The following is a 19828-nucleotide window of genomic DNA, read 5'->3' as shown; positions in this document are numbered from 1 at the left end:
GCGTCATGCTTCCCACCATTTGAGAAAGACCCGAACCCACCTCCCGATAATGCTGGGCGAGCGATCGAAAATGCACGGTCGGTCGGTGTCTGTGAAAGCTGGCCGTTGTTCTTGTGCAACATTCGGTGCACCTTGAGCGGAAATGCGGGTTCAAAGGCCCGTCAACGTCATCAGGACTATGTCAAAGACGCCGAATTCGCCGTCGTTGGTCCCGGGCCGACGGGCGGCCTACTTTGGGCCGGATTTATCCGAGGCCGGAGTTTACCGCTGCTTGGCGCGGCAGGTTTGCGGGATGGTCACCAACTTGTAAGTTACCAGCCTTTCTCCCAGTCAAGTTCCCAGTCTGCTGAGCAACAGATCATCGTTTTCTGCCATGATAAATCCATGCATTTCCCCGAAAGAGAGTCACAGTTAGGGGCGGGTTGACATGCTTCATGGACATCAACGTCAGGCTTTTGTGGTTTGACACTCACTGGCACAAGGGTGTACATCTCCTGGAAGCAAACGTTCTTGGCCAATGCATTGCTCTCGTGAAACAGCGGTACAAGATCAAGCGCCGAAGAACAGTAGCAGTTCTCCGTAATCTATGTCGTGCAGGCGAACGTGGCTGTCGACCAAGTAGTGTTCCACCATCAGTCGAGCTCAGAGGCTGGACCATGTCACGGATGGGCAAGGCATGGAAGCCGAGAATGTGAGTTTTTCGAAACTAGGAGATATGAAAGGTCACGATGGCGTATTTATTTGAAGTTCAGCCAAACGGACTAGCTCGCAAAGCTTGACATCGTGCAGGGAAGAGCCCAAGAAAAGTCTGGGGTGGGCGTCTTTCTAGATCGGTTGTGACAGTCAGGGGTTAATGCTGCATGACCTTCCCTTTCCTCGACACCTTTTAGCTAGTCGCTAGCTAAGCTCTTTAATAGAGGCGTCTACCTACAATTCATGGTGTCTGGGAAGCAAAGAGTGCCGAGTAAAGGTGCATTCATCCTTTATCGATCCGAATTCTCTGTCGCTCTTTCAACATGTACTTATATTTGGGCTACGTATCCTCGCACCCCAGAACCGTTTCCTTCACTGCTCCCAGCGTCTGGATCAGTGTAGCTTGCACAGTTTATTCAAGCTCGCACACGTACTCGCACCCGACATGTCAGGAGGTGTTTGGCGACCGGAAGATGACCACACTGTCAGGCCTCCGCTTGAACCGGGCGACCCCTATCGACCCGACATCCTCAAGGTCATCGAAGCCAAAATCGACGACATGAGCCAAGATCTACGAGAGCTTAGTATCAAGATACACGGTACGTATTCCCCCCTGAAAGTGCTCAAGACATTATCTTTGATTTGCTCTGCCATATAGAGTGCCCCGAGCTTATGTACGAGGAGGTGTACGTCCCCCCATCCTACTGTTAGCTCTCGTGTCTCAATCTCACTTCATCCCATCACAGCGAAGCCCACAAGGCCTATACATGCTTTATGAGAAACCAGGGATGGGACGTCCGCGACGTCGACGGTCTTCCCACCGCCTGGATTGCCTCCTTTGAGTGCGGAAACGGTGGGCGCACGCTTGGAGTTAACTCCGAGATGGACGCGCTGCCCGACATCGGCCATGCATGTGGCCACAACCTCATCGGCGTCGCCGGCGTTGCAATTGCGTGCGCTGTGCGCGCGGCCATGGAGCAGATGAGCATCCCTGGAAAGGTGGTGTTGCTTGGGACTCCTGGTGTGTGCACTCTTCACATTCGCGTTCTAACCGGTACCTGACGTCATCCTTTTTCGTGGTACAGCTGAGGAAGGGGGGTTGGGAAAGCTCAGGATGCTTGAGAAGGGCCTATACGAGGGCATGGATGCCTGTGTAATGGTGCACCCCGCTCCCGGGCCCATCCACTCTGTCAGCTTGAGTGGCTCGCTCGCGGCTGTAGTGTATGAGGTCACCTATAAGGGTCATCCGTACGTCCTTCTCAAACGATGGGTGCTCACGCTAATTCGACCCTGTGTGCATCGCGTAGCGCGCACGCAGCGTTGAGCCCCTGGGAAGGCAAAACGCTCTCGACGCAGCGGTGCTCGCTTACAACGCCATCGCCGTTCTTCGTCAGCAAACCAAACCTACGCATCGTATCCATGGCGTGTTTGGGGGGAAATGGACTGGGAACAGTGCGTCACTTCACAAAACACAGCCTAGCGTCCTACCTGACATTGGTGCAGTCATCCCCGACAACGCGGCACTAACGTACGTTCCCTGAAACGTGAATGCCCTCTCCATGCTTATAACTATCTGTGTCGACAGCTGGGTTATTCGTGCTCCAACCATAGCTGAGGCAAGAGAGTCCGGGATTCGTGTACGCGCCTGCTTCGAGTAAGGTCCAGCTTGCGAACATCAAACCCGTCCATGCTGATTTTGTTATAGAGCCGCAGCTACTGCAACAGGCTGCAAAGTGACAATCGGCGACCCCCAAGAAGTATACGAGCTTCGACAGAATTCTGCACTCGGCGAAGAGCTGCGTGATGTCGTCCGTAAGCGGTACGGTGACATTGACTACGAGTGGGGGATAAGTAGCGCTTCCACCGATTTTGTGAGTTTCTCTCCTGAATAGTTACTTATTTGAGCTAACAGTGGTATTCTACAGGGATTTGTTTCGTACGGTCAGTAGCAGCTCACCCTGTCGTCCACTGTCTGCCTGCAGAGGTGAATAAGAACAAATGACAGATTTACCTTCGTTGCACCCTGGATATTGTAAGCTCCTTGCGACGCTCGTCTCCCCCCTCTCATGTTCTTGACTCATCGAATCCCCCACAGCAATTCCTACCATACCCGACGGCGGCAACCACACGCTGGGATTCACAGACGCAGCAAAAACAAAGGTCACACATGATGCAACAATGGTCGTGTCCAAGGCGCTTGCTGCCGTCGGAACGCGGGTGCTAGTCGACGAGGAGTTTGCCCAGAAGGTAAAGTCGACTTTTGGCATCGGTGCTCAGTAGTGTATCTAACACGTTTCGTCGTTTAAGGTGAAGGATGCGTTTGAGGAGGATAAGAAGAGGAGGGGTACATGAGCAAATTTCAGGAAACAATCGTTCTACTAAGCCTATCTCCATGTTGTACGATAGTCCCGGTCTACGAATAAGATGTCCATGAGCATCATCTTACTTTGTTAGCTTTTCGTGTCCATTGGCCCCCGTTTGGTCTTCGCGTTCAGTTTGCAGTTTGTCAGGTGTACCAAGACGGTGTCTTTCCACTTTATAAACGTTATACTCCTCAACTTTTACTATCACACTGGATTCTTGTCACATGCTCTCCAGCATCCGTAAGATGTGTGTATTCATCGAATCAAGGACAAAGCAATAACAGAGCTATAACTGCTCAGCACAGTAAGAGGTATGTAGTAATTTTGGTGGACTCGCAGGAGCCATAAGTTATTATCCAGTGGCACTTTGTCGTATTTGCCAGTTCATATCCACCAGCAAGGTGTCTTTACATCTATGTCATCGCCGTCAGAAAAGCAGGTCAAGCCCAGATGAAGGGTATACTCACGAGCCACGCCCACAACCTCTCGACCCAGTTCTTCGGAGGTGGTTCTTCAACGCTATCGGAGAATGTCCTATTAGCATTCGTGATCTACATACATAGAAATGAGACACCCACTCGAGAGCGTCAATCTCGGCCAAGCCGCTGACAAAGTCCATGTCCATCGCGTGGATGAACTTGGTTTTCCGAATGAGTTTACACCCAATCCACAGGATGGGGAGCGCAACGACAGGCAAGTAAGTGGTGATAAACGTGGGCGTATCCCAGCTATCACGGAGGAAGACCTGGTAACCGCTGAACTATATTCACCGTCCCATGTCAGAATCGAAGACGCTGAGAGGAGAAAAACACAAAACGCACAAACAAACACAGTCCCGTCCCAATAACAACCCACCACCCTGCATACGGCTGCAGCTTGCTGCGATACACAAGCTTGCTCTCGTCGATACCCTGTGCCCGGAACCCCTTCCTGAACCTCAGATACGTGATGCCGATCGCGCACCAGCTCCACGTGTTGGCAGTGCCCGTGAACGAGGAGAGCCAGGTGAAGACTTCGCCGGACGCGGAGCTGACGCTCATATACGCGAGGAGCGCGAAGCACGCGCAGAACGACACCGCGACGTACGGGAAGCCGCCGCGGATGGTACGCGCGAAAACCTTGGGCGCGTTGCCGGCGGTGGCCATGCCATCTGCGCGGTTGTTTGTTGGCTTGTTGAAAGTGAGAAATGGGAAATATCAAGACATACAGAGACCACGAGAGGAGAGGTAGAGATCGCTAGATGCGGCTGACCAGGCAGCTGTGAGGAGAGCGGCGTTGATGACCTACATAAGAATACATTTGCATGAGTGGTAGGCACCGATGGTGAGCTCATTATAGGGCACTCACAGATGTCAGTCCTTTAATACCTGCATTGTTGATAGCAATGACGAAAGGAGAGGCGGACGCGTTAGAGGCGCTCAAGTTCAGACCCGGGTTATCAAATGGGACGAGCAAGCCCATGATGGTGACGCCGCCGATGTAGAAAACCAAGATACGGAAGTACACCCGTTGAATCGCCTTGGGCAAGTTACGACGTGGGTTCTTTGTTTCCGCTGCAGCCATCTGCGGTGCCAATGCACATAGTCTTTTGTCAGACCTTACTTTTTTAGCAACGGGAGGAGGAACAATGTTTACCGAGACCGATTCAGTGCCAGCGTATGAGTACGCGGCCTGAATGCAGACGCGTGACCAGCCGATGAAGCGTCCCGTGTTGCCCTGGATGCCGTTGTACTGCACGAACGGCCCAGGGTTCTTCCAGTACCGGAAACCTATGCGGTCGTGCGTCGGTCCACCACCGAGGTCGAGTACAATGCCGAGGATAATGAGGACGACGATGGTGATGACCTTGATGGACCTGAAGTTGCAATATGTTTGGGATCAAGGGATAAGAAGACTGTGACCAGACAAGAATAGGAGGTACACTGACGAGAAGATGAACTCGCTCTCGCCGTACACGCCGACGCCGCTCATGTTAATTGCGATTGCCACGGCGAGGCACACGGTGATCCATACGGCATTGTTCACGCCAGGATGCCAGAAGTCAATCAGCGTTGCAGCCGCAGACAATTCGGCTGAAACGGATATGAACGATCAGCCTCTCAAAACCCAAATCAAGGAACGATGGACGCCCTTACCGGGCAGCGCGAGCTTGATGTACAAATGCGATTAGCCAGAAATGAGCACCTCGTGGTTTGATTTCCATGGCGCGAAGATGAAGCAGCGTACCGTCCAAGTATACATCCAGCACCACCCATACGCAAAGCCCAGTGCAGGGTCCACAAAGCGTTCTGCGAGGTTGACAGGCCCACCAGCAATGGGAAGAAGCGTTATCATCTCTCCTACCGAGATCTGCATACATTCCAAGGTTTAGCGATGAAGCAACATGGTGAAAGGGGAACTTACCATGACGCAGTAGACAATGGTACCAGTGAAAATGTAACCAAGAAGGGCGCCGACCGGGCCAGCATCCCGCAAGGCCGTTGCGCTACCAAGGAACAGACCAGTTCCAAGGACGCCTCCAATACTATACATAGCCAGCATCAGACGTTAACACCCTCATAGTGTAGTAACCTGCTTATAAGAACGTACCTGATCATGGCAACATGTCGATTCTTCAGCTCACGGCTCAACTGCAGCTGCTTGGTCACGGTCCCCTGCTCCTTCGGGTCGAAGTCGTCCCCTTTCTCGAGCGAGTGCGCATTGTCCATCCGCTCCGACGAGACTGAAGCGGTTTTGGAGTCCATTCCGGACTAGAAGAAGGTGGGGTTTCGTGGTCGCGCTGGAGGGAGAGAAAAAACCGGGATCGTGGTGCAATTTAAGAGTCATGAACTGCTTGAGTTCGGTCTGGGCAGGGCGAATGGCACCGTGGGTCGGCACGCGATCACCGTAGCGTTCGACGCAAGAGCGCAGGAGCACATGGAATGGGTGCATCAGTGACTTCAAATGGTGCGCCGGGCCCGCAGGAGATACTGGGTGGATTGTCTAGGCGAAGGAAGCGAATGTATTACGGTTCTTGCGCAATAGCCGATCTCGCCGCTCTTGCCGCGCGTCGCCGGGGAGAGAGGCAGCACGGGGAGCCGTAAAGACTCCAATCGATGGTAGAGCGCCGGCATGGACAATGCCATCATCTGAGCCCGCAATGAGGAACAGAAGTTATGTTATGAACAACGAGCTGGTCGTGTCCCCTGCTGTATCGCGAGTTTGGTGGAGGAATGACAGAGACTGAGCAAGACCGAGTTGGAGAAAGGACGCGATCTGGCTATCCCACGGTCAGCACAGCCACGTTCTTACGACGTTGGTTTCCTGCAAGTTGCCTCAGACGTGGAGCCGATTCAATTGAGTTCCTCGTTATGAGCAATTTCTGATGCTCAACTCGCGGGGGGGAAGTCACTATTGTTCAGGCGTTCTCCCTCAAGACAGACAGGAAATTATCACGCGTTCGTTCCCACCGGTCAGCCCATGAATCAAATCCACCGTATCCAGTGGTGAAAACACACCACAGTCATAGTTGTTATACAGCAGATTCAACGAGATTTATTGAGATAAAAGTCAAACAGTGTGTCTTGTACCAGCAGCCGTCCTCGCCATTAGGACACTTATTCAACTCTGCGTCCCACTCGTATTAACTACTAGTTTATTCCATGCACCACTTCAGTATTCCTTTTAACCAGAAGTGAGCATATTAAACCATGAGCCGCCCGGCCCTATTGCTGATCTTTGGATTTGGAACAGATGGGTATGCACAAGCAATACGTGATGTACTCGCACATAGTTCCTTCGCCGTCCAAGCTCTCTGTGCTGTTGGCTGGTACCTGAGCTGGTTGGGGAAGTACACGCATAGGTTCCGCTTGAGTGGGTTGATTGACGGTTGAGGGTTCATTGTTCCGTGCAGACGAATTTGAGGAGCTTGTGTCGGTACTTGTTACGGAGGCATTGTCGCCCGAGGGTCGAGATCTTCCTGTGCAGAAGGGAGACATGGACAAGTGGGCGTGTGTAGGTTTGTTGCGAGTTTATAAATGTGTAACGTATATGAGCGAAGCAGAGTGCCCGGGAACGCTGTAGAGGGGATTGATGACTGGTCCTGATGAGAAGCGGCGGTGGAATCGATGTAGAAATACGACGAGAGAGAAGGCTATTTATATGGCAAAAGACGTGGGTAGGCCAATGGAGCGACAGTGGAGTGAACAGGGCCATAAACAAAGGGGAGACGACGACAGTCCTGACAATCCAAGCGCTTGACGGCAAATTAATCAAAAATGCACAAAACAGGAAAAACAAAAGTTCGAACAAAAGCAATATCACAGACAAGAACGGCTGGAAAAGGGTCGTCGCAAACAAATCAACAGACCTTGGACGGACCCTGAGTAGACATGATCGGAGCCTCGCTGCCGAACCAATCGCGGCAGGAAGCTGCGCTGCGTGCTTTAGGCCAGGTACAGATCCTCCGAGCGTCCCCGATAATACGCATCCACCCCGGTCCAATCACCGAGCATCCGCGTTTTCTACCTCAGGGACACAACTTCGTCTCTATGCGCGATGACAGCACAGCTGGTCGATTTTCCAATTAGCCGTTGGATAGCCCTGATTAGCTTGAGCGCATCCCTGACAATCTTTGTCTGCCCGTGAGTGGAGCAGGATTCTTTCTTCCGGCGAAAATGAAGGGAAGACCAATTGTAAGAGCAGAGCACGTCCCGAATTGAATGGCGGCTGTACTCTGAACTTGCACGGTCCGAGTCAGACGATGATACACGTGCACCGTGTATGGTCTACAGTGATGGTGTCTCAGCCAGGCAATCTGCCGGGCTCGCGCCTTCCGCTACGTTCCGCTTTGAATGCCATGTCAATTCCAGACTCCTAACCGGTCGGTCCGATGTCACATGACCCGGCTGCTGAGGAGTTGCCTTTTTTGTACGAAGTACAAGGTCTGACATCTGACCGACTGGCAACAAATCCGGTTTGGCTTTGTTTGTCCCGCCGTGTCCTGCCGACCAAACATCGTCGACGTCGTCTTAGACATAATTGGCACAGGGCCGAGTCGGGGGCGTCGGTCATTTACGCTCGCTTAGAATAAAATAGCCCTGTTGATTGCATTATAGTAGTAATTATTAGTCAAATAAATAAGTGTATAGGCTTGATGCGTCAGGCTACCGCGACACGACACATGCTCCGCGCGTTTGCGAACAGGTTTGCACGAGCTTCTTGGAGCTCCGCTTCTTCGGTACGAGCAAGTTTTTCAACGAGCTGGCTGGCAGTCAGGTTGATAGCTTTGAGGGTTTTTAACCTCTGTGCTGAGGTGGTCAGGAACATCCACAGCTCTCACAGGTAAGTGCCCGTCCTTTCAGTCCATATATCCACTGCAGCATGCTAACTAATACGTAGCCTGTAATGTGTCTACTGCATGTTAAGACCAGGTATGAGGGCATCAAGCGACGCGTGGTAGACACGCGCACTGCGTTTGCGCGCCCATTTCCCTAGCATTAGACTTGTAGCTCACTCCTTATTAATACAAGCCCCTTTACCCCTAAGCAAGTGTAAGCGAGAGCCGCTCCCGACGCCCCCGACTCGGCCCTGTGCCGATTACGTCTAAGACGACGTCGACGATGTTTGGTCGGCAGGACACGGCGGGACAAATAAAGCCAAACCGGATTTGTTGCCAGTCGGTCAGATGTCAGACCTTGTACTTCGTACAAAAAAGGCAACTCCTCGGCAGCCGGGTCATGTGACATCGGACCGACCGGTTAGGAGTCTGTGTCAATTCCCGCTACCGGAGGTAGTGGGTCTTAGATTAACTTCGTGTTACCGAGTCGCCCGCCAAAAACTGGCATTTGCGCCAATCACGTGATATTTGGTGCTCCGCTTGAAATACCGTGCACACTTATTACCATTTCAATTTACTTTTGAACCTCAGATATCCGTCGACGCATTAATGAATTATTTGCACTCATCTTATCTTCACATCGTATGTATTGCTAACAATGATTGAATTCGACTCGACGCGAGGGCCAGACACGTATATACTTTATCTCTCCTCCCTGACCTCGATCATGACCCATTTACGGGTCTCCATGCTGACACCAGCTGATATACCAGGCGCTGGAAAGCCGTGCAGGGCCTGGTACAAAGTCTACGGCGACATATCCGATTGCCCCATCACTCCAACCCGGACACCAGTATACCACATTTTGGGTGACTTCAATTGATATGCGCAATCTAATTGTGATCCTTTCTTTATCCACGAACCACTTACATGTTGACTGGTCATTATGCCACTTGAAATTGGCTTCTAGAATAATGAATGCCCCCAAGCCGAGTGCTTAGGTCTTTACTAACATAACAGTCAACTGTCACTATCAGGATCTTGACCCATCTAAGTTGCACATACTAGTTTGGCATGTTAGTAATGTTACACTCAAGGGCCCTGCACGCCCAACACTGTAAATGATGTAGCTGCATCTCACTTCTTTGCAATGAAGACTGCCATTACACGGTAGCGGGCCATGCTGCGCACCGCGCGGCGCTACTCTACTAATACTATGTTTGTTGCAAGAATTCGAAACCACACAAGAATGCCATAATCAGGGGAGACCACGTGTTAGCATGATGTGGGTTTTTTTATTAGTGGTTTAGGGCTCGTCCCTGTGCACTACTGTGCTGTATTCTCGCGTAGGACTGTCCGCCATAGGGCTAAGCCCTCTTGGACATTAATATGAATCATCAAATCAAATCAATCAGGGGAGACATCACTCCAGATGGGTGGTAATCGATATCGCTTGAGCCATGCAAACCGCGCGTACGGTGCGAATCGAAACCCTTTCAGACTCTTGTTCCATCGCGCCCATTTCTCTTCGAGCACGTCTCGTATGACTCTGCAAAGTCATTTGACGGAAGAAATTGGTTTCAGCGAAGTACAAGAGGATGTGTGCAGAATGGAGGCTGACCTAGAAGCGGCAGAGGGCACTGATTGTCCTGTTCAGGAGCCCATTAGAGGTGCCATCTGGGGCGTTGGTTGATACGGAAGTGTTCTTCAGGGGGCGTAGTATTCAGAACATGGTGATCTCCAAGAACCAAAATGGCACATACGTCTTCGTGATATCCTCGAGTCTTAGCATGATCCCGGAGCTGAGAGACAATCCGATAGAACCAAAGCTCAATCTCCTTGCATTTAAATGGCCCAGTTCAGGTAACTTCATCGTTTATGATTAACGGGTAGACTTCATGCTCCGATAATTGCAAGTCGTGGTGAGTGTTGTTAGCGGTCGTTGGTATTCCATGGCATTAGAAGTTAATCAGAACCTCCACTTGCAATATGAGCGCGCTATCTGCAGAGTCCCGAGCGGTCTGAGCAAATTCTTATGACCCTGTGGTGGTCCCAAGGTCGTTTGATGCACCGTTGTGTCCCATACGCGAGCAGCTAGGTCATACGGAGGGGAGACCAAAAATTGGTCCATTCGGTCATGATCGATCATGACCGAATCGACCAAATTTTAAAGACCGAACGGACAGGCAATATGTACAAATACCATGTGACTAACTAGCGATCGAGCTGGCGAGCTCCTAACTACTGCGCGAGCCGACCCGACTCGCCTCCCGCGAGCTAAGTGCCAACGCACTGCGCGAAACGCGATCGCGCGAATACAGATCGTGTTTCTTCCGACAAGCGCAAGCTCCCCGGCCAAAGGGAGCCCGGAAATTACATCTGTACGTAGGTAGAGATTATGCCCCAAAGGACGAGTCAGTAGCATAGTAAAGAGGGCACGAGATGAGTACGAAGTGAATACGAAGCTGAAAAAAATGAGAATGAAAAGTGTTACCAACGAAAGCGGCCATACTGTAGATTTTCGACCACAAGTTCACGGTGGCGTGGGAAAGTCGCGTCTCGGAGCTATTACCATAACCGGATGTCCCCCCCTTTTGGTTCAGAGGGCTGGACCATGGGGGGACGCTAAGTTCATACCGGCCCTGAACGTTTGAACTGGACCTGTCGCCCCGTTCGAAGCCAAGCCTCGAGGTCACAAGTGCTATGTCACCGGCGGCAAACCAGGTACGTTTCCTTCATCTCGGTGATATCTCGGTTAACTCTAAAAGGCAGACTGTGTCGCCTTGTCCGGTACGCACGATCATCGATGTCATCCTCAGTGAAAACGTTTTGATTTTTCTCTGATTTCTTGCTGCCTCTCTCGCTGCTGGCCGGCCTGTTTATTCAGACTCTGCAAGACCTCTGCACGTTTTCAAGGACGTGTTTACCTCAAGGCCGATGTCTCGCGTTCAGCTGACTCAGTCAACCTGGTAAGCTCACCCTTCCCTCTCCTCGTCTCACTCACCCATACATGGACCCCCTGCTCAGGAGATGCATAAATACAGCTGAGGTTCGTCGCAAAACCTCAGCCCACTCTAGACTGTCTCTCACTTCACCTAGATCTCGCTCTCGCCATCATTTTATCCACCCACACCTTAATTCTTTCACTATCTCTAGCCCCCCCCTGTCTTTCCATTGTCTACTTACTCGTTTCCTAATCCACCTTCCCTAATGGCAGCTCTCGCCGGTTTTCTTTCTAACTTCAACATTCCAACTCCGTACGACCGCGTCATCCCGAGGCGTGCTCTCCCAGTCCTCGATTTTCTCGAGTGGCCATTCCCGGACGCGCACTTTGCGGAAGAGTACGACGATCTCTCGCCGTTCTTCTCCACCTCCCCGCCTGAGCTCGGCCCGTACGAGCTTCAGCTCATCCCAATCCCCGATTTCGGCCACCTCTGCACCCGCTCCAACCTCGCCCAGCAATGGTTACGCGGCATGCGTTCCATCTGCATCAAGGTTGATGGCGTGCTCCGCCATTTGCCATTCTGGCATGGTCATTACTGGTCTCTCGCGTACCCAGCCGTTGTTGCGCAACGCAAGTGGTCTCGCGCTCATGCCTGGGCTCACAAGCATCTCCACATGAGCCCCGCCCCTACTTCGTTCGCGCACATCCCCGCCGCTGTCGACAAGTTCTACAAGATCATCGGCTGGAACTGCCCTCTCGACGGGACTTCTCTCCATTCCCTGCAGCTCGCCGACCTCTTCTCGGATGAGTACCTACCTGGCGATCTTATCGACGCGTGCATGGCGATGATCCGCGGCTGGGCGTCAAGATCTCCAACCAGCCGCAACGTCCTCATTGATTCCCTCAACTTTCAGATTCCCTTTTCAGATCAGATCCGCCCTCTGGTGGAGTGGGACCAGTTTGATAGTGGGGAGGCCGGGCACCTGACTCATCTTCGCAACGTTGCAGATCGGCTGCGCAGCCGCGATTTCGATGGCATCATCCACCCTTTCCACGACCATCGAAACGAGCACTTCGTGGCAGTGTTCTTCGACACGCGCACCGGCCAGCTCAGCGTCGGTAATTCACTTCGCCCCTTGCCCAGAGCCCCCATCCCACATCACGATCTCACTGGCTATTGCGAGTTTGCCCGCAAGCTCGACCTTGACTTACAGCACACCATCGGAACGATCCCACACTCCATACAATACGACACCTTCTCGTGCGGTATCGTCACGCTCAACACAATCGAGCGATTTGTCTTCCCTGCTGTTCGCCCGTGGTCAAGCAGCACCAGGTATCTAGAGCGTGTCGAGTACGCCCTCCTTCTGGCAACACAATTGGGGACTCAGTTCGATCTTGTAAGTCATCATTCCGATCTTTTTCTATCATTATCAGATCACTAACTCATTTTCTAGTCTGACCTTGGCCTCGACAATGAGCTCGTGCTCCAGCGACACAACGGAGCACGGCTCTACTTTGATCTCCCCACCAGCCCGGACACCAACACTGAGATCGATGAGTCGAAGGACGGCGACTTGGCAAGCATCAGCAGCGAGTCGGATAGCAGCAGTGACTCATCTGACGACGACTCAGACGCCCTCCAACCTCCTGTTCGACCCTTGAAGCCCCTACCCTCTCGCCCCTCGTTCTCCCAGCTCAACCTCGACGCATTCTTCCCGAGGACTTCTCGCAATGAGCTGGAGGCTGAGCGCCTACGCACCAAACCTGATCGCGAGGCTGAGCAACTGGAAAACGCAGAGAGAGCCAGGTGCGAAGCGTCACTCAGGGCCCTGGGGGCCAAGGAGCGCATGAAAGAGAAGGCGAGGCAAAAGAAGATGCGCTATCGGCAGCGCAGGAGGGCTAGAGAGGTGCGTAATTATCTTGATTTTCCTGTGCTCTATCGCTGACCAGATTTACAGGCTTCATCTCATTCAAGCAGTACCTCTATCATCTCCAGCACACAGCTCTCCTCGCCCTCACCCTCGTCTGCATCCATTGCCCTCCCCATCCCTTCCGCCGAGATTTCGCGCCCCCATCGGCAGTTCAGCAAACTGGCAAGATCGGACCGAGATTCACGTGGACGCAAGCGCACGCGTGAAGTCCTGGAGGCGGAGCGGTTCAACTGGACCCACCCTATCCTTTTCCAACAAATCGACTGCGCAGCTCAGGCCGTTGGCTGGTCTCCCACTGCTATTGTTCGCTACCTCCACCTCAACAACCCTAAGCAGTTCTCGAAGCTCACGTCTCAAGTTGTGGGTCGGTGGATCGACCGAGCTCCCGGTTGTCTGCCTCGCTGGAAAGACGTCATCGTGATGCGCGTCTCGGTGGGATACAGGCCCCAGAGTTCATCCACCAGGAGCGGTATCTTGGTACGTGTTTTTTGTTATCTTATCTTGGCAATTGCTAACCTTATCGTTTTTTTAGGAATTTTATCCCGATCTCGTCGCAGCGATCGTTGATCAGCTGCGCTATCTTCGAGCCAGCGGCGTTGCTGTGACGGTCACCTCCATTCGCGCCCTGATTCTCGCTCGCATCACCCACCATGCCCCACAGCTTCTCCGCACGATCGCCCCCGATAAGAAACCCTTCCTATGCTCCAAATCATTCGTCCGCAAATTTGTCTACGAGAAGCTCAAATGGGTCATCCGATCATCGACCCGTGCAGCCCAGAAGACCCCCAGTAACGCAGAGGAACAGATCTACGAGCTGTTCCTCCGCCTCGCTTTCTGGTTCCGTGACACCGACACCCGCCATCCTTCTCTCATGATCAACTTCGACCAGACACAAGTCATCATGGCCGACACCAGCGCGAACACTTTCGACGTCGAGGGCTCAAGACAAGTCTCCGTCCTCGGGAAGGAGGAGAAGCGTGCCTTCACGGCGGTGGTGGGCGTGTCGGCGTCGGGCGATGTGCTCCCGACGCAATTTGTCTTCAAAGGAGCCACCGAGCGCTCTGCACCTTCTTCGACCGCACGAGGCCGAGATGAAGCCAACAACCTGGGCTTTCTCTATTCGTTGAACCCCCTCACGTACTGGTCTGACTTTTCGACGATGGAACTTTATTTTGCCAAGATCATTGTCCCTTACTTCTCCCGACAGAAACAGCTCCTGGGCTACCCAGATGATCAGGAGTGCATCGTGCTCCTTGATTGTTGGTCAGTCCATCGGAGCAAGGCTTTTCGTGCCCTCATCCGACGTCGCTGGCCTTGGATCCAGCTTCGATTCATCCCCGGAGGCACCACCGGCATCTGTCAACCTTGTGACGTCGGTGTCCAGCGTCCATACAAACTTGCAATTAAGAAGGCTCAGCTTCAAGACACTGTCGACGAGGCCCTCAACCATCTCGCCAACAACCCCGATCCCTCCTCATTCACGATCGACTCACGCGTTGGCACGCTCAGGGATCGTTCAGTTTCGTGGGGTGTTGAAGCCTATCACGCGATTGATCACCCCGAGCTTATCAAACAAGTAAGCTTCAATCTTCGTCAACCTCATTCTGTACACTAACGATTTCTAACAGGCATTTGCTCGTTGCTCGGTTCGGGGAGGTTTTAACCTTTCTTTTGAATCTCTGACTGATCCGGCCACTCGCAAGCATCTTCGCGAGCTACCCCGCACGGCCCCTGACCTCTACAAGCGCCTCTCCGAGTCTGTCATCGATGACGAGGCGCTTGAGGTCGAGGCACCTCAATCCGACGACGACGTCTCTCCCAAGGACGTCAACCCTTTCGAAGAGGACGAGGAGCACGATGACGACGAAACCTGGATGGAGCCCGCCGATCTCATGTCGCGGATCCTCCATCCGGGCAATGTCAACATCTCTGCCGCCTCGGTCTCAACTCCCGGCATGGCAGATGATCTCGACGTGGACTTAGATGTCTTACAGGTCCCTGGCACCGAGTATTTGGGTCGAGGGAAGCGCCAGCGAGTCTCTTCGAAGCGTTATGATGAGTTCTTAGGTCATTAGAATACATTGTAGCGCTTTTTCTTAGGTAATTCATCAATTCTACATCATATTTCGCGTTCTACCAAATGTCTACCCTTTTAAGTTCATGACCCCTCCACGAGGGTGGACTGTCCACCCCCGAAAGTTCAGTTCAGAGGGGGGGGTGGACAGTGGACTGAACTTGTGGTCGAAAATCTACAGTATACACATGACTACTGCTCCAGGTAAGGGATACGAATGTGGTTCTCCCCGTTATGAAGGACCACCGCCGAGTCTGGGGTGCTTGAATCGACCGTGAACGCTCGGTATAGCTTGAATAATACTCGGCCCTCGACGACGATGGTACGAGACGCTACCATGTTCGCGAAGGCCTCGGCCTCGAGCACCTCGCTCTCGCCCGACGAACGCACAAAGGTGCGCTCGTACACTTGCTGGACGGTTTTGAGGAACGTCGAAGGATGGAAATACTCGCCATACGAGAAAATGCCATGGGGCTGAGGCCATGGCGGCAGTTCTTCGTCATCTTTGCGGATCTGACGTACTCCGTCACCGCAGACTCCCTTCTTGTGATTGCCGGTCGCGCTCAGCCTCCCGGGGTACATGAGCGTCAGGCACCGGCTGCAGGTCGGCGCCTTTCGAGGTTTCTGAAGATATATCAGTTAAATGGTAATAATAAGTAGAGGACATGAGATCTGCTCACCTTGTCCACTGGTTCCTCCTTCACGAGCTGCACAGAGTTACAATGGCGCGTCCAGAACGCCTCTGTATTCCTTTTTGCTGCATTTAGTTAGTACCAATTACCGAGAAGCATATCAGATAAATGAGACGCACACTTGAAATTCTTCGCATTAATCCTATCGAGAACCGAGCGCTCTATCTCACCAAGCTTACGCAAGAGCGCCTGAGGATGCTTGTCGATGGTAGGGAGTCCCTTTGCAAGGTTGAGCTGGCGGAGGCGGCGGTTGTACGTGTCCGTTGCGGGAACCCATTTTTTCGGTGACATGTTGTACGACTGCCACTTGAATTGATCGCGCATGTCCATGAATAGATAGAATTCAGCGTCAACTGAAATCCGAAGTGCACGGGCATCTATCCCCGTTGAGATGCTGAAGAAGTGCTCGGAACGTGTAAGACCGGGAGGGAGACGGGGGAGTGCCGCTGCGGGAGAAGGTGGGACAGTCGCCCGTCCAGTTGTTGGATGCTGGCAGGCCTCTGTAGCCGGTGGCCGCGCCGTGATCGAGTGGAAATAGTTTTGAAGTGTTCCTGAAAAGCTAGACGCTTCACTGGTGCGAGTAGTGCTAGCCAGCACTTGAAGCTAGTTCAATGAAGAGACGGTTAGCGTCAGGCAGAGCAGACTCTGATAAGACAATAAAACAAAAACTCACGTTTGTGTCGGGCATCCTCTGCTTGAGAGTGCTAATCCCCTCCAAGTCCTCCTTGTGCACACGCTTCAGCTGGACATTGTCCAACTCATAGCTGCTGGCCTTGCGCTTCACTGGAGATGACAGCTTGGAGGCGACCTGAAGTGTCGGTGTTGCCGGCGTACTAAGAGCCGACAAATGCTGAATTTCGAAGTTAAGCGGGGGATCGGGCATAGCAGGGCTTGAAGGGCGACTGGCGAGTGACTCAAGCAAGCGCGGCGGCAAAGAGGGGGCCGGTTCAAGAGGGAATGTGAAGCTGTTGGCACTGGTGCCATCTAGACACGCTTCACAGCATGTTAGTATGGTGGGCATCAATATATGTTGTGAATGATGCTGACCTTTCTGTGAGATACCACTAGGCACCACAACATTGGGCAGAGGCGTTGATGCGCCTGCCAAAATGTCCTTGACGTCTTCAACCTTGGTGTTGATGAGATCAAGCTCGAGGCATTCTTCGACCTTGACCTCAATATTACCGCCGAAGCTGAGGAAATGGTGAGACGGCACAAGTCCGAATGACTCGCCCGAGTCGACCTTGGGAAGGGTAGGGAGGTGAGCCAGATCGTCGGACTTGGCCTCTTGACATGTCTGATTCCAGAGTTTTGCAACGTAGTCGACGAGATGGACATGGTGGGAACCAAAAGTAGACCGAAGGAAGGCGGGCCGGTCCTCGAGGCGGCTTGCGATGCGAACGTTCCTGCGAAGGACGTAATCGTGACAAAGCGCCGATATTGTCTCAAGACCACTCGGCTGCGCTCGATTCAGTGAGTTCCAGCCTTTGTGAGAACCCTCAATGCGGCTCCCATCCGAAGCGATGTCGTCGCGTGGTCTTGTAAGGCACCCGAGTTGGACATGTCGCAGCTGCTCAGCATGTACCTGATCAAAAATCGGTAAGAAAATTAGCCAACATATACTCGCTCACAGAAACCTAACCAGACGTACCTTTGAAGCGTTAGGAGCCCAGATCCCACCTTCCTTCTCGAAACGTTCAAATGTTTGAACGAGACGCTGTTCCTGCTCCTCCTTCGACCAGTACTTGGCATGCTGACTAGTTCCCTCCGCTTTCTGAGCAAGAACACATGAGGAGATGCTCGCTACGACCTCCTTCTGACGCGGGTTTTTGCTCGTACCAATGACACACGCTGAATATCTATTCTCTGGTTAGTCATTTGATCCTCCCTCATAGTCATGGTTTTAGCTTACCGCATGAGAAAGTGCCAAATATCGAGAGCGACCTTAGTTTCGGGGAAAACCTCGTGTATGGCATTTCGAACGTGACAGCAGTTGTCAACGACAACAATCTCCGGGCCAGGAAGCTGCTGTGTGGTGCACCGCTGCTTGAAACCGGCCAGAATCTGCTTGATCTCGGCATGCGACGCTGTCTCGCAAAACCTCTAGACCAAACTGTGAGTATTTACGTGGCTGAATTTAAATGCTGACGCACCCAGCCAACGATCTCATTGGTTTCGTTTAATAGAGATAAGATACCACCCCGCATGGTCTTGATCTTCTGCTTGGTGGAGCTGGTTATAGTTGCCTTGGCGGCGGTTCGGAATGTCGCGTCAAACGAAAGAGTCCTCGCTGATGGGGGGCTCTACCTCAGAAACAGTCTCGGAACGCTTGATAAGCGGGGAGCACATACCGGTGAGCGTCTTCATGTACTCCTTGGATTCTGCCTCCCGCGCCTGAGTGTTGAAGTGCTCAAAAACCTCGGTGATGACCTCTTTTGACACCGGCTTGCTGTAGTACTGAGGTGTGGATTCCGTGTCCTCATTGGAAGGAGGTGCGAATGACTCGAGCTTCGATTTGATGAAGAAATCTTGACCTCCGCTTAGCTTCTTTCGATAGCGAAAGGTGTTCAAATAACTGAGAAACCGTCGACGATATTCAAGAAGGTGAAGCTCTACGCAATAAAAGTGAGTGTATGTTCATGTGGGTCAAGCAAGCGTTAATGTGCTCACGCTTGACGTTCTCCGCTAGACCCCCTGCAGTAGTTGACGGGCGAAGTTCAACGATGAAGTCGAAAAGTTCATGCGTGACTGCGGCACGCTTGAAAAAGTAAGGGATATCCGCTGACGTTATGGGTAAGATACTAACTATGGTCTATCATGAAGGTGAACACGTACATGGCACTCGCCAGTGCTCCCATTGTGCCCAAAACAAGGCTTCCGTGGTGGCAAAGCAGTAACGAGGACTGGACTGGTGCGTTGACGTTGCTTCGTTAACTGCGGCTGTTCTCTTCTCTTGACAGGTGGCACATCGTAGCTGCAAGCCGAGCGCGGACTCTTCCTGATAGAGACCATGCACCTCTCGGGGACCCGAACCCGTCCAACCCTCTGAGTGGACGTCTGTTGAACCACACGCGGGACACCGAGACACAAGCTCAGGGATGTAGAAAGGATGGACTGTGGTGAATGGATGGAGGTACGCAACTTCTGGCTTGATCTCAGCCTTTCCGGGACGCTTAAGGACATGAAGATACTGAGGCGGGATAAACCGTGGACCAAGAAGAGGTATGTCACTCCCAAAGCGAGATGGCGCCTTCATTTTCCTGGAGGTTGACCGGTCGTAGCTTGCAAGCATAGAAACGTACTCGACGATATCAGACTCCCATTGGAGCTGCGCATCGGGACGAGGGTACACATTCTTATTGGCATCTTTCCACTTTGCAACTCGGTTTGAAACCTGGTATAGACGTGGTTAGTGTCTGTGCATTTCCCCTCCGTTGATTGACTGACGTTTGACCGCCACTCATCTTCAAACTTTTGTCGATTACGGCTTGCCAATGACGACTTCTTGAGCATTGCAAGGACAACTTCAGGCTCGTAGACGGACATGACTGGGAGAGGGACAGCACTTGTAGTGAGCGTTAAGGGAGAAGGTGCGTTCGGAATTTTGAACCGGCCTGCGGCCTTGGGCACTCATGGCAACACCAAGTCACCGCTGCCGTGTTCAGGCATGATATTGTATTCGCCGTTGTTGACTCATGAAGTGCCTAGGTCCGGAGATATACTGCGGACCCTGACTACTGTTCGGCAAGAATGGCAAACATACACTTATGGCAAGGCTATCGCAGTACCGCAGACTAGCAGCCGATTCTGC

At 52.5% G+C, this 19828-nt stretch overlaps 4 protein-coding genes across 4 annotated transcripts; 2 read left to right on the top strand and 2 right to left on the bottom strand.

Moving 5' to 3' along the window:
• Positions 1 to 1467: 1467 nt before the first annotated feature.
• Positions 1468 to 3045, top strand: CONPUDRAFT_93157 (uncharacterized protein; the record flags this gene model as incomplete). The annotated part of the gene is made up of 9 exons (XM_007775690.1): positions 1468 to 1714; positions 1779 to 1941; positions 2030 to 2145; positions 2197 to 2221; positions 2279 to 2347; positions 2399 to 2568; positions 2699 to 2725; positions 2789 to 2940; positions 3001 to 3045. The coding sequence occupies 9 exons, from the start codon at positions 1468 to 1470 to the stop codon at positions 3043 to 3045; spliced, it is 1014 nt and encodes a 337-aa protein (XP_007773880.1).
• Positions 3046 to 3496: 451 nt separating this feature from the next.
• CONPUDRAFT_65192 (amino acid permease) lies at positions 3497 to 5764 on the bottom strand (the record flags this gene model as incomplete). Its single annotated transcript, XM_007775581.1, has 11 exons — positions 3497 to 3575; positions 3635 to 3816; positions 3869 to 4206; positions 4264 to 4339; positions 4404 to 4619; positions 4692 to 4911; positions 4984 to 5128; positions 5192 to 5204; positions 5283 to 5405; positions 5460 to 5580; positions 5646 to 5764. The coding sequence occupies 11 exons, from the start codon at positions 5762 to 5764 to the stop codon at positions 3497 to 3499; spliced, it is 1632 nt and encodes a 543-aa protein (XP_007773771.1).
• An 8226-nt stretch (positions 5765 to 13990) lies between these two features.
• CONPUDRAFT_30699 (uncharacterized protein) lies at positions 13991 to 14602 on the top strand (the record flags this gene model as incomplete). Its single annotated transcript, XM_007775553.1, has 1 exon — positions 13991 to 14602. A coding segment is annotated over one exon (612 nt), but the record flags the coding sequence as incomplete, so codon positions are not given.
• A 1490-nt stretch (positions 14603 to 16092) lies between these two features.
• On the bottom strand, positions 16093 to 17976 carry CONPUDRAFT_64946 (uncharacterized protein; the record flags this gene model as incomplete). The annotated part of the gene is made up of 4 exons (XM_007775565.1): positions 16093 to 16463; positions 16921 to 17602; positions 17669 to 17876; positions 17930 to 17976. Coding segments are annotated over 4 exons (1308 nt in total), but the record flags the coding sequence as incomplete, so codon positions are not given.
• Between the last annotated feature and the right edge of the window lie 1852 nt (positions 17977 to 19828).

Source organism: Coniophora puteana (assembly GCF_000271625.1).
Source record: "Coniophora puteana RWD-64-598 SS2 unplaced genomic scaffold CONPUscaffold_15, whole genome shotgun sequence".
Taxonomy (NCBI): domain Eukaryota; kingdom Fungi; phylum Basidiomycota; class Agaricomycetes; order Boletales; family Coniophoraceae; genus Coniophora; species Coniophora puteana.
Note: the sequence above shows the minus strand (reverse complement) of the source record. Positions and strands in the feature narration are given on the sequence as shown.